Source organism: Suillus bovinus, assembly GCF_016758785.1.
Source record: "Suillus bovinus strain UH-Sbo-P2 chromosome Unknown EDB93scaffold_1, whole genome shotgun sequence".
Classification (NCBI taxonomy): domain Eukaryota; kingdom Fungi; phylum Basidiomycota; class Agaricomycetes; order Boletales; family Suillaceae; genus Suillus; species Suillus bovinus.
This window is the reverse complement of record NW_024542057.1, coordinates 1,091,916-1,103,992: the sequence shown is the minus strand read 5'-3', so window position 1 is coordinate 1,103,992 and position 12,077 is coordinate 1,091,916. Positions and strand designations below refer to the sequence as shown.

General features: G+C 49.1%; 5 protein-coding genes across 5 annotated transcripts; 3 read left to right on the top strand and 2 right to left on the bottom strand.

Annotated features, from left to right (window-relative positions):
- Positions 1-663: 663 nt before the first annotated feature.
- Positions 664-1,904, bottom strand: EDB93DRAFT_34198 (uncharacterized protein). Its single transcript, XM_041456143.1, has 2 exons — positions 1,213-1,904; positions 664-1,157 (listed from the first exon to the last, which is right to left on the bottom strand). Exons 1-2 carry the CDS (start codon positions 1,743-1,745, stop codon positions 1,025-1,027), a joined length of 666 nt encoding a protein of 221 aa, XP_041313744.1. The 5' UTR covers positions 1,746-1,904; the 3' UTR covers positions 664-1,024.
- Positions 1,905-2,293: 389 nt separating this feature from the next.
- On the top strand, positions 2,294-4,932 carry EDB93DRAFT_33550 (exonuclease V a 5' deoxyribonuclease-domain-containing protein). Its single transcript, XM_041456124.1, has 8 exons — positions 2,294-2,712; positions 2,761-2,911; positions 2,963-3,048; positions 3,100-3,151; positions 3,202-3,255; positions 3,316-4,303; positions 4,357-4,579; positions 4,630-4,932. Exons 1-8 carry the CDS (start codon positions 2,318-2,320, stop codon positions 4,718-4,720), a joined length of 2,040 nt encoding a protein of 679 aa, XP_041313743.1. The 5' UTR covers positions 2,294-2,317; the 3' UTR covers positions 4,721-4,932.
- Positions 4,933-5,535: 603 nt separating this feature from the next.
- EDB93DRAFT_1112928 (uncharacterized protein) lies at positions 5,536-6,719 on the top strand. Its single transcript, XM_041448167.1, has 6 exons — positions 5,536-5,794; positions 5,851-5,964; positions 6,025-6,060; positions 6,114-6,129; positions 6,182-6,249; positions 6,301-6,719. The coding sequence occupies exons 1-6, from the start codon at positions 5,661-5,663 to the stop codon at positions 6,644-6,646; spliced, it is 714 nt and encodes a 237-aa protein (XP_041313742.1). The 5' UTR covers positions 5,536-5,660; the 3' UTR covers positions 6,647-6,719.
- Positions 6,720-11,093, bottom strand: EDB93DRAFT_1112926 (uncharacterized protein). The gene is made up of 5 exons (XM_041448166.1): positions 10,903-11,093; positions 10,721-10,851; positions 10,565-10,670; positions 10,024-10,512; positions 6,720-9,971 (listed from the first exon to the last, which is right to left on the bottom strand). Exons 1-5 carry the CDS (start codon positions 11,018-11,020, stop codon positions 6,769-6,771), a joined length of 4,047 nt encoding a protein of 1,348 aa, XP_041313741.1. The 5' UTR covers positions 11,021-11,093; the 3' UTR covers positions 6,720-6,768.
- Positions 11,094-11,206: 113 nt separating this feature from the next.
- Positions 11,207-11,748, top strand: EDB93DRAFT_33489 (uncharacterized protein). Its single transcript, XM_041456123.1, has one exon. The coding sequence runs from the start codon at positions 11,321-11,323 to the stop codon at positions 11,621-11,623; it is 303 nt and encodes a 100-aa protein (XP_041313740.1). The 5' UTR covers positions 11,207-11,320; the 3' UTR covers positions 11,624-11,748.
- The last annotated feature ends 329 nt before the right edge of the window (positions 11,749-12,077 follow it).

The window sequence follows — 12,077 nt, the reverse complement described above, 5'->3', positions numbered from 1 at the left end:
ATGGGACACGATATTTGCATGCTACCAACATGTCGAACGAACACACATCGATCCAGACAACAAAGATATAGGGGCCCGGTCACGAGCTCGTGCCAACTCGATGCCAGGATGGGAGGGTGCGCAAATTTTTGCTATACTACTAGCAATCGAGTGCACTCTGAAACGCTCTATAGCTATGCTACGTCTGGAATGCTCTAATCCCGGGCAGCACGGTTGACGCGGGTGCCTCGGGGCGTAATTAGGTCCAGACTTTGCAAGCGATGACTGTGCATCTAGGTTGAGGACTGTCACAGGCCGCAGCATGTTGAACAATCCGAGTTACGCCACAGGGCAGGGCTGGCCCAAGGCAAACATATTCGATGTCTGCTATAGGTATAATTACCCTTGGCCAAGTCCTGATATGACAACCCACTCCTGGCTAATACAAATGATAGATTCCACATGCCATGGTCAAACCCACTCGGAACATTCCGACGACCTTAGCCAGACTCGACACGTCATGGTCTGAAGCAGAAACCCAAAATTGGCTAACATCCCTATAGGTTTTCTGCCTTGGCACCCACAGCTAGGGTCACCAGGTAGAACAGAGTCCCACACTACTCCCAAGAGTGTACATTTTCCCTTGGACCGGTATTCTCTAGATACAGCATTTACTATGTAGGACTAGACAATTTACAGGATTCTGCCCTAAAAATGGGTTCCCGGTGATCCGGTCATTTGAAGCAGTCCGCAACGTATTTTTCTTTGAAGCTCAACCAAGTAGCAATCAAAACAAAAGTCCGCAAACTATATGGCAAAAGGTACGAGTGGCCAATGTCTAGATAGGAACGAAGGAGACACACGTCAGAGTCGTAACTAATCTGCTAAGTCGTGAAACATGTGGGGGAACGTAAGATCGAGAAGTATGGAGCACAACAACGTCAATAGTCCAAGAATAGCCGATAGAAGTCCTGTAAGGAGAACGTGTTGAGATAGCATAGAAAGAACGAAAATTCCATGAGAGATATTCAATAAATCTGCAGGCCTACTCTGTTGCAATTGGCGAACATGTGAGACCATCGCCTTCTACCGAATAACCCGGTTGGCAAGATGAGACTTGGCATTCACCAGCGACGCAAGCGACGCCTTCAACATGTGGGATCATCGTGCAATCATGCCTAAAAAAATTCCGTGGTCAGCCAAGTCGAATCAGATAGTCCATCAGATGCTTACTCGATAGGGTCAAGACTGGAACAACCCCCGCAGGAGCTGAGATCTGCCGCAAAATCGACACACTCAAACCCTATCGCTTCCCACTCGGCAAATGTGCGAGGGAATTGCCCAGGTGTGCTCAAGACGGGGCAGGCTACAAGCCCGTCGAGACAGAAAGAAACCGCAGCACCCTCCATGATGTGCTGTTCGTCTAAGCTGCGCTTTCGTGCAGCTGCGGAGTTCTCAGCAGCGCGCTTAGACAGGCCTGGTGCAGCAGCCAACTGTCGAGTTGACAGCCACTTTGAAGGAAAGGCTTGACGAGCAGCGAGACGTGGACTAGCCTCACGAACAACATAAACTGCAGAGGGCCCCGCATCGGGTGCGCGGTTGACCAAGGATCGCTTACTAGGGACTTTGGAAGGTCCTGGCTGCCGATTGACAAGGGGGAGCGCATATCTCTTTGACGGTGTGGGGTTGCGAGCCTGGACATCGAGTGCAGATGTCACAGCGACTGCAAACGAAAAGAGAAGCACAACGAGGAAGCAGTTCTTCATGATGTTGACCGATGTATAGAGAAGACCTGGAAAGTAGTCTCCAACGAACGAGATAAAAGACAGGTGGATGTAAAAGAAGCTTTGTAGTTGAAATTAATCTATGACGAAGACTCGGAGGGCAGTGAGGTTGTGACGCAGAGCGGCTTAGACTCTCACAGCACGGTTGTCCTGACAGTACAGGGCAGAGTTAATTAGTGAATATTGGAAGTGTTTGAAAGAGACGCGGGTACTAGATTTGTTTCTCACATCGGCTGTGGCTAGATTCAAATCATCTGCTCCACACCTTCAACGTGAACTGCCACAACACCCCTAGAAGCTTCATGCCGGTCGGCATGAGCGATAAGCATGGAACAATGATAAGAAAGATATAAAGACCTGTAGATGACCTACCCGGGGCCCTTTATGTAAATTTTTGATAGAAGTTGGATGCATCATGGGTTCTTGCCATATCCATGAAGGAGAAAGCACCGGGTACCCTTTATTTAATTATATATAATAAATCTTTTATTCTTAGGATCACGTGATCGTTATATATTCTCAGTCGCGAACTCACCTGAATTCTTCCAACCCACATGTCTGACGACGAATTTGAACATTACGACCTTTCAGAATTCACCGAGGAGGAACTCGCTCGTTTTGATGTGCATGTCACGAAAACTCCCTTGCCGAAGATACTCGATGACAGTCCAACTTTGGAATCGCAGCGTGCGGGTCCCAGTAGCTTTGGTGGTGGACCTGCACTTCATATTACTATTGAGTCCCTGACTGACGCGAATCCTGTTGAGGAAATCCCTAAACCTACTTCCAATACGAGAGTGTCTCGTCTCTCGGCTAACACAAAGGCCCTGCAGCTAACTAGCACCCCTGTTTCTGGAATGCGCCTGCAACATCATGCGATAAATCTCTTCGAGAAGTTTTTATCTTGGAAGAAAGGGTTTTCCGTGACAGACCTTGTCTCACCTATTTGGTTTGTTCAGGCAGTCCTTCATCCACCCCTTCTTACATTGTATTACAGGTGTGAAGTACAATATGAGTATGGGTTATATGGAGAGCGCCACAAACCGCTAGAAAAGCGACCGCCCTCTTTTAAGTCAAGAAACGGCAAACAAATTCAGGTCAAACAAAATGTCGCACAGCAGCAGGACAGGACACTCAAGAGAGGGGCCGTATGTCTTACTATTTGCTATTTTTGCGGAAGAAACGACCTTTTATTTTAGTCTATTCACAAAATTCTGGAGCTGGAATTGCGGCCGAAAAAAGTTTATGTTCGTACATCAACTGATGAAGAGCGTTGGGCGTTACGGTATGAATGTCGCATTCCGGTTGCTCAAACAATTTCCTAACCTTTCAACAGTCTTTTCAATTTGACTGCGGGCCTAGAACAGCTAATTTCTGAGGGGCTAACGGTAAATTTTTCGACGATGAGGCGACCATCATTAGTGATAACATCATGCAGAGAGAACTTCCAGTTTTCGGAATTACGCATGGGCAAGTTGTTTTCGGAATCATTGTAGGTATTTCCGCACCCACACTCAGTCAATGGACGATTGACATATGTCTGATCTGGCAGGATGAAGTAACTCGGCGTGTTCCATCCGAAGTAAATGAATTTCACAATTCCGTCAAACGTAGTCCGATCCCCCCCGAATCATCTCCCGTCAAGAAGAAGCAGCGCGTATCGTTGTCCTCGTCCCAAAACAATGCTATTTGTCCACGTCAGTCTACTCCCGAGGAGACCTGCATAGCGGATCAGTCCCCAACCGAGGAAGAAATTTGTGACATTTCTGTGGCAGGAAGTTCAATCACAAGGCCCATCCATCCCGAACCCACGTTCTATGATTTGACGATTGTAGACTACAAGACTCGCCGCCTATCATCGCTACCCCCAGATGAGGATACGATATCATCACAGATGCAACTTATGCTTTACCACCGCCTGCTCTCGCCGCTCCTCTCACCGGAAACCTTTGATTTTGATGTACTATGGGCAAAGCAAGTTGTCGATCCGCATCGATCATTTTCCAAGAACTTTGTGGAAGATATCGGTTTGCTAACAAGAGATCAAACAGACCTTCCTTTTCATGTAGATCTGAACTCCATGGTTGCCGCATGGGTGTCTGTCGTCCACTCGGCTCGGAGTAGCGGTGAACGACTGAGAGGCATCCATTCCGAGCTGCAAATTATCTACCGGAAAGCTGGGGTCAATAAGGACTCGGTTCATGATCGGAAACAGAAGGCGGAATCTAATGAAATGGCAGTTGATAACCCCCCGAGGTCTTCCTCCCAAGAGGAATTGGATTTAGCTCGTGCCATTGAAGAAAGTTTGCGCCCGCCTGATCAGGACGCTGGAGAGGCTAGCACTTCTCAGCCTGCGAACCACAACTCAAAGATCATATGTGCTGCATCAAGCGAAGAACTTCTAATTGATGAGGTTATTGACCCCACTAGCACTGTTCGTGAAAATCCCGAGCCGATATCGGTAGTGCGAGGTTCGTTGCCTGCAGCAACCTGCGACAATCCCGACCGCAATGCACAGTCGATCACTACGAAAGATCTCGGTATGAAACCTCATTGAAGATTTTAGTATACTAACGCTTACGTATGACTCCAGCGGCTGATAAGTTAACTGACTTACGGGAGAACTGGACCCTTCCTGATCAAAATGGTGACTCTCCAGTCGAGGAAGATACCTCCGGCCTTTCGACCATATTAGGTACCAGGAAGTTCTTCATGGACGAGAACCGGCTCGATGCATATCTTAGAGATGTTCTCCAATGGTGGTTTGGCTTTCGTCTGCCCAGAGGCGTTGAACTCGCACAGTCTGGTCGGTGTGGGTGAGTTACCTCAGTAGGCAACATCGTGAAAGCTGCTCACGCTTCGATAGCACTTGCGAATATCAAGACAGTTGCGAATGGAGAAAGCGGAAGGCTTCCGAGGCTAGTAGTGTCGCTCTCGGAAAGCGTAAGGTGACATAGTCTTCAAGCAGCTAAATTTGTTGGTTATAACCCGAAACAAGCAAAGAATACAACTACGGATGTATTCAATTTGATGCATAAAGGGCTACTCGGTTAAACGACTGACTACTTTGTGGACCTATAGACTCAGGCTTTTAGAGATGCAAGAAGTTCAATGCCTATTCTTACCTTTTCTCGGCATCACACGTCGCCCCCCATGATGTTTTGACAGGTCTCTTCTCACCTTCTGCTTGCATAAGCCTGTGCGTGAACGTCAATTTGCCGGTCTTCAAGGCTTTTTTCGCGTCTTACTACTGTGGCGAAGATTTACAGCCTTGCACGGACAAATCCTTGTTATGAACCCTACGTTCTTGACAACATGGCCACCTCGACCAATCGTCATGTCATACGCTCCTATGTCAAGTTTTGGCATAGTCAGCTCCAAGTCAGCCAATTAGTAACTGTTAGTACTTCCTGATCATTGTACTATCCAACGAAGGCTCTTATAACATGTATTAGTAGTAGATGAAAGTCCACCGTGACTGGCTGGATCTACCGCTGGGATGATGATAGCGAGTTTACAGGATGTCCATCACCGTCATCCGCTTCAAGTTAGATGTACATTTTCTCGAAAATTTGGACGCCTTCAGGCCAAACTTGAAGGAGATCATGGAAATTTTCATCATTGTCATCGCGATGATCTACTAAACGGTGTCACCGTATCATTTGTGGTCATGCAATATCTACGGTACTAGCCTAAGAGTACTACTGAACGGCGGCCCGATTCTTCCAATATTTGAGCGGTTTGTGACGGCATATCTGGTAGTAGCAGTACTTGGCAACACTACCTTTCGGACTATTGCGGTCCCGCATTGAATGGGCACTGAACGTTGAACCCACGTCATCACTAACCACGACACGTATAATTAACCTCCACTGTCACTGCAGTCACGACATCGTGATGGATGGCTGGGTCGATTACGTTCATTTCTCATTCCTCGGTGAACACATCCTCTTGAGTTCTCTGCGCCTAAAGACCGTCTGGGAATTTATCCTCGGTGTCCTCCTGACTTCTGTCATATGTCTATCTGAGAGGTTCGTGTTAAAAACTCTACCTTTCACCCACTCCAAGTCATTGGAACCATCACAAGATTCTTGTCGTTTGCTATTAGCAAGCATTGGGGCCCTCATTTCATCGGTCGTTCGCGATTAGCAAAAGCAGTATGGAGAGCAATGTTATACGGCGTTGCAACGACACTTAGGCTGTGAGTTTGCATCTTCATCAATCCATGGAAAAAGAATGTCGAACCGTGAATTATCACTAGAATTTACATGCTTATTGCCATGTCATACCAAATAGGGTGAGTTTGCATTTTTTTTTCAATGGAAGCTGGCCTAAAAGGCTTTGAGGAAGTCTCATCCTGGCCGTTGTGAGTGCCACATCATGTGAGATTATCGCAAAGAAATTTATTCTCTAAAAAGGTCGTCATGTTGTCAGTCGGACAATTCATCCTCGAGTACGTTGATGCTGCCCCAGTAAAGTCAGCCGCGTAAGTTGTCTCGCAAGCTAGATTCTTATAGAGGTTGATCCCCCTCCCAAGCTATGATAGGATCAGAGGTCCTCCCCCGGACTCTGAGAGTGAAGATGGCTCATATAACATGCCTACACAATCATGGCAGCACAAAACACGCCGAACGAAGTCAAAACCCGAAGCTATTCTTATTCACCCCGGTGACTCTAACCTCGCCCGCGCCGATGCTGCGGCGCAAGAGCTTGGCATAGCTGGTGACACCGAGAGAGTGAAAGCCAATCGCTATCCTGTTGATCAGGATGCTTGGGAGTGTGGGAAGGGCAGAGATGTAGCCCGACAATTACTTGGAAACACAGCACGACGTCCCCGGTCCCCGCAAGATCATCGCGTGTCCCATATTCCCGATGGGTGTTGAGCCTCAAGGGTTCAAAACTTGTAGCACGTCAGATTGTTGTATAAATTATCTTTACAAGCTATTGCAAGCCTTACGTGAACGAACGCGAGCGAATATATTATAGGTTGAGTGATTGCACGTGTTTAACTGTCCTTGCCAACTTCCCCAGAGACGAGACCAGCTCGTTTGGGGGTATAACCACCTCTACGAGGGATAGGAGCCCGAGGTGAATCAACCTCCGTTTTACGTTGCCATTGGTCGATAAGCTTCCCTACTCCCTGATAAGGTTTATCAGGCGATGGCGAGCGCGGCTCCTCCGGAGGTGCGGAAGGTTTTTTCTGGGAAAAAGATAGTGATGCTGGAAGGCCGTCTAGGGGACTGGTCTGTCCTACTGATGATCCAGGTGTGAATCGACTGGGTGTGCCAAAGGGTGACCCTACAACAGGATTTCTTATATTCATGTCTGTCTTGCTCTGGTCCTGACCGGCAAGGGCCGCCCTGGCTAAATCAATCGCAGATGGACGTAGCTTCCCTGAGTCAACTCCAGGACCCGACCCTTCAGGAGCAGGTGTAATGGCTCTGGAGGCTGTGAATCTCGATACTAACGGAGAGCTTGGGCTTGTGCCCGTGACATCCACAGTACGACCAATACCAGTAGACGAGGTTGGCATCTTCAAACCTGTTGGTTTGGGAGTTATCACAGGCTGACCTGAACCTGGACTTTTGACCTTGCCTCCGATAGCTTCGAAGCGCTGGACCATGTCTGTTATTGAGGTTCGCCGAGCGCCGTGACTGCGAGGGTTGTCTTCTGGAACAGAAAGACCCGTAGGGTTTGACGGCGTGTCCGTCTTTCCATCCGAAGTAGATTTTGACATTGGAAAGGCAAGCATAGACTGCGGCCTCGCGCGAGAGGATGAGGCGGGGGTATTGCCAGACGAAGGGGTGCTTGTGCCAGACGCCTGCTTTGTCTGAGGTAAAGGTCGCCTGGGAGACCGGCTTGGTGAACGACGCTGGGAAGCATTGGGCTCTGAGGACTGTGACTGCATTCGGGGTGATGCAGGCCTCGGCCTAGCCATCAAAGGAACGGCAATTGATCTGCTCTTTTGTAGTTTTACACCAAAGTCCCTGGTCGAATCGCTGAATGCAGCAACGGCAGGACTGTGAACGGAATCCTTTGGTCGCTCTTTCGTCTGCACCACACCTCCTCCCCATAGATCAACGAGGTCATGCACGGAACTTTTCCGGCCCCTTGTCTTTCGTCTTCGCGATGAACCCGTCTTCTCAACTAGTTTTCCCCATCCAACAGCATCCTCTGGCTCCTGTTCCCCGTCACTCGACGAATCATGAATCTTAGCTGGCTTTGGCGACTCAGAGATAGGGACAGCTCTCCACCTATCTAAGTCATCCTGCGATGAACGCTTCAATGGCTGCGATGTCACTCCCTGGCGAGACTCTAGGTCCGGCTTCAGTACAAGAGCAGCAATTATGGGTTTAGGCGCCACCACTGGCAGTTCTCTAGGTTTCTTCGGCGTCACAGGAGCGCTTTGCTTCCGCTCTCTAACACTAGCACCTCGCGCATGCATCTTGGACGGCGATGGTGGAGTCTTCACTCGATGAGGAGGCTGCTGAGCGGCGACAGCTTCCTGTGGTGATTGTATGGTTGTTGTGTTCTCCTCAATGAATGATGATCGCTTGTTCGTAAACTCGCGCAGAACGGGCGTTGTAGGGAGGTTTCTAGTTTGAGCCTGAGCGAAAGATTCGTCCTTGATTGGGGAGATGAGGGTATCAACATCGCCTGTCAGCCAGTCTTTGGGTTTGCGTGACACCGGAGCTGGGGTAGTAAGGTCCTGAGTACCAATGTCATCGATGAGCTGTGCCTGAGGTATGGTTTTGACAGCAATACTGCTGCGATGTCTCCTTGAAGGCGAGGGACGGGAGATAGGCCGATATGACGCGGGCTTCGGAGATGGCGTGTTTTCACCAATGCCATTACCCAGCCCAACGGACCTCTGAAATTTGTCCTTCTCCGAATCGCGCATCGCCACCCCGGTGACATGCTCTGAGCGCGAACCAAGGGTGGTACTCGGAACGGTGCGCTGAGAGACCGGCTGAAACGACGGGGAAGGTGCAAGGAAAGGTTCGGACAAATCAACCACTTTTTCGCGCTCCTTGGGATGCTCAGGGGACTCGAGCTGCCAGCTTGGATGGCTGACACGAGGTGCCGACTCGCCAAATGTTGCATCAAGCTCTTCTACTGAAGGAAATCGTGCCTCGGCAGAAATTTCGCCCCTCTGTGGAAGCGTGGGAGGGGTGGAAGCGGGGGGTTGCATTGATAAACTAGAACGCCACGAAGCGTTTGTAGTTGTCAATTGTGCTGGAGGACGGGGCGAAGGCGTTGGTTTGATTGGGGCCAGAGATGGTTTCGCGGGGTTTATAGATGGAGTAGAAGTGATGACAGCGCGATTGTTTCCATTAACCGCAGCAAGGCCAGTCCTCAGCTTTCGCGCCTCTCCAAGAGTAGGCGTGGGTGCCGAAGATGGTGTTAAACCTAGACCATCAAACGCGTCCTTACTCTTCGTGACTATCAGTCTTGTGTTACGCGACCCCTCAGGCGGGGGAGCAAGCTTGGAAATACGCTCTTTTCCAGAACTCGAGGATGACTCCATTCCTGTCACAACGGTAGTCCCTCCAGCCTTTGCACCGTGAAAGACACTCCACAGCTTTTCTCCGAAATTGTCATCAAATGCAGTGACCCCTGGTGTGGGTGGATCATCTGAGACCGCTTTTGATGCACGCGTTTCAACACTCCACGCATCATCCAAAGGAGGCGCGGATATCTTGGGTCTCCAAACGCTCCCAGTTACACCGCCTGATTTGTGAGCCCTGATACCCCCACCAGCAGGAACTGCAAGAGAGCTTTTCATCTCTTTCCGCGCCTTGTCCTCCTCTGCTTCAGACCTTTTCGGCAACTTCGGTGGACTAGGAGGCTGGGAGGTCGATGAGGGGACAGTGGTGTCATTCTGTTGCTGCGAATAATATGGCCGGCCACGACGCATTGGTGCAATAGCTTCTAGTACTCTATCACGCGCTTGAACGCCTGCACCTATGTCCTGGGGCTGAGCTGGCGGGGCTTGTTGCATGGTAGTATCTATGCCTGGCGCTCGACGATAAGAGACAAGATTGTCAAGAGCATTCGTGGATGAAGACTGTAAAGCTCGAGGAGAAAGGGGCGGAGGCGGAGGAATGTCGTAGGTGAAGCACGATTTGGTACCCCGTATGGTGTGCACTTGAGCGAGAAGTTCTAATACTGTAGGTCGTTGTGTGCCGTGCTCGCGAAGCATGGAGGCTAAACGATAACTCAGCATATTCGGACATGATGGAAGGGAAGAATAACATACCGATCAGTGTGTTCATTTGCGATGAGTAAACGGGGTATGGTGGAATGCGGTACTGTACGTTCAAAATCGCTAAGGGACCATGTTCTTCGAAAGGAGTGGTGTAATAGCACAGTTTGTACAATAGCACTCCGAGTGCCCAAACATCAGATTTCTCATCAACAGAACGGCGAAGGTATGGGTCGACCATTTCAGGCGCCCTGTATTGTAGTGTCGTGTGTCTGTTCAAGTCCGCCTCGAGAGCTCTAACCTCGGCTGTGGTAGATGGCGGTCGGGGCGCAACTGGTGTGGCAGAGCCAAAGTCACAGAGCTTGAAGACATTATTTGAGGCCTGGAGAATATTCTCCACCTTCAGATCACGATGAAGAAGGGCGGGGCGAAGATTATGCATGGCAGCAACACCTTCACAGACGTCTACAAATATGTGAAGGATCTCTGCTTCTGTGAGGCGTTCGCGAAGACGTCTGTTCATCATGTCAATGATCCCACCACCTGTATCTGAGTAAGACCACATCAAATGTGCAAATCTTGTAAGAACTCTTGCCTGGACAGAACTCCATAAGGATGAAGACTTCGTACATGCCGGTCGCCATTTTGTGCCAGGCAGCATCGATCAGATGCACTACATTTGGGTGCCCCTTCAGTATCCTCTACAGGCAGATTCAGTAAGCACCGAATAAGCAGCTTGGGTGCTTCGAACCATGATATCGACTTCTTTCTTGACCTCCGCAAGCATAGCCTCATTAGGAACGCCAATGCGTTTGAGAACATGATGTGTCGTGTTATACACAGGAGTGGGAGTCCTGACAAGGTACACGTGGGAGAATCCACCTTTGAACAAAATGTTAACACTTGAGGAGGCCACAGTTGAACTCGACACACCTTGGCTGAGATACCGCTCAACCTGAACAGTGTACTTATTGACAGAGATGGTTTGACCTGGGACAAGAGTACCCTTGTTCTGCTGTGCATAAGCTTGTAACCCCTGCTGCTGCTGCATGGTGATAAATGGGCAGCGATAGAAATGTTAAACTGCTGCTGGCGCAGCTACAGCAGCTGTCAATTGCTGAGACTGTCACCGTAAGTAGTCCAAGTTTGCGAAATACTATCTTTGGTCAACACGCTTATGTAATCAGTGCAAAAATCATACTGGCACTCAACTCACTTTGAGTCTGAACCTCTCCAAGGCATCTGCGTCATGAGGATCATTGTCCTGGGGGTGGATATGGATCCTGGCCGGCATGGCCCCAAGATGACATCTTTGCATTTCTACTGACTGACCGGTCCCATCTTCAAGGAAATGTGTCTATCACTCATGTCTCCAACACTTGTGCAGCCGTGGTGCATCTTCTGTATGAGTCATTCATCCATGTGTTACAGCGCAACGGTTACGTACATCTGCGCGACCCCTCGGCGTCTGGCTCAAAACGCTAGCATTCTTATTTGTGTTGTGTTCTCATACACATCTTCGTACCACCCTCAGGCAACTGCATTAGCACGAGATGTCTTTATAATACTTATTGACGCACTGACGGCTCTATCTATCACGGATATTACAGCAACATCGGAACCCTTTCATGGCAATGTCAGGTTACTTCCCTGACATGAACAACAAGTATCCGCTGAGAGTTTGCTTGTTTCGGCGGTCATGTCACAATGCCTACTTTACCGATGAAATATCCAACAAGGACGGTTAGTTCATAATCGACATACTCAGGCTGACAAATTACGCAGATGTCACTGAATATTACACACAAGCTCTCATCAATCGCAGTGCGTGCGGAAAAAATACAACCTAGCATTTAAGCGGACACCTGGTCGCTAATCGAGCACTTCAAGAGTCATTTTGCACATGATCATGATGCTAAACCAATGTTGCTGCAGATTACTGTCGAGGTCAAGATCCTGCTCATCTCTGTCTTCGTTGCCGATGCATACTGCCTGGTATACATTTTGCTTATCATTTCTCTCATCGTTAATACTTCGTCAACCTAGTTATCGGTCACAAATTTACGCTCAAACATACAACCCCCGTGAAATGTCCATCACAATTCTTG

Coding starts and splice junctions, on each gene's coding strand:
- EDB93DRAFT_1112928 (XM_041448167.1), top strand. CDS start 5,661: ATGGATGGCTGGGTCGATTACGTTCATTTCTCATTCCTCGGTGAACAC. Junction 5,795..5,850: donor GTCATATGTCTATCTGAGAG/GTTCGTGTTAAA, acceptor AACCATCACAAG/ATTCTTGTCGTTTGCTATTA. Junction 5,965..6,024: donor GTTGCAACGACACTTAGGCT/GTGAGTTTGCAT, acceptor AATTATCACTAG/AATTTACATGCTTATTGCCA.
- EDB93DRAFT_33489 (XM_041456123.1), top strand. CDS start 11,321: ATGTGTCTATCACTCATGTCTCCAACACTTGTGCAGCCGTGGTGCATC.
- EDB93DRAFT_34198 (XM_041456143.1), bottom strand. CDS start 1,745: ATGAAGAACTGCTTCCTCGTTGTGCTTCTCTTTTCGTTTGCAGTCGCT. Junction 1,158..1,212: donor TCCAGTCTTGACCCTATCGA/GTAAGCATCTGA, acceptor GAATTTTTTTAG/GCATGATTGCACGATGATCC.
- EDB93DRAFT_1112926 (XM_041448166.1), bottom strand. CDS start 11,020: ATGCAGCAGCAGCAGGGGTTACAAGCTTATGCACAGCAGAACAAGGGT. Junction 10,852..10,902: donor TGAGCGGTATCTCAGCCAAG/GTGTGTCGAGTT, acceptor TTTTGTTCAAAG/GTGGATTCTCCCACGTGTAC. Junction 10,513..10,564: donor CCTTATGGAGTTCTGTCCAG/GCAAGAGTTCTT, acceptor ACTCAGATACAG/GTGGTGGGATCATTGACATG.
- EDB93DRAFT_33550 (XM_041456124.1), top strand. CDS start 2,318: ATGTCTGACGACGAATTTGAACATTACGACCTTTCAGAATTCACCGAG. Junction 2,713..2,760: donor GACCTTGTCTCACCTATTTG/GTTTGTTCAGGC, acceptor ATTGTATTACAG/GTGTGAAGTACAATATGAGT. Junction 3,152..3,201: donor TAATTTCTGAGGGGCTAACG/GTAAATTTTTCG, acceptor AACATCATGCAG/AGAGAACTTCCAGTTTTCGG.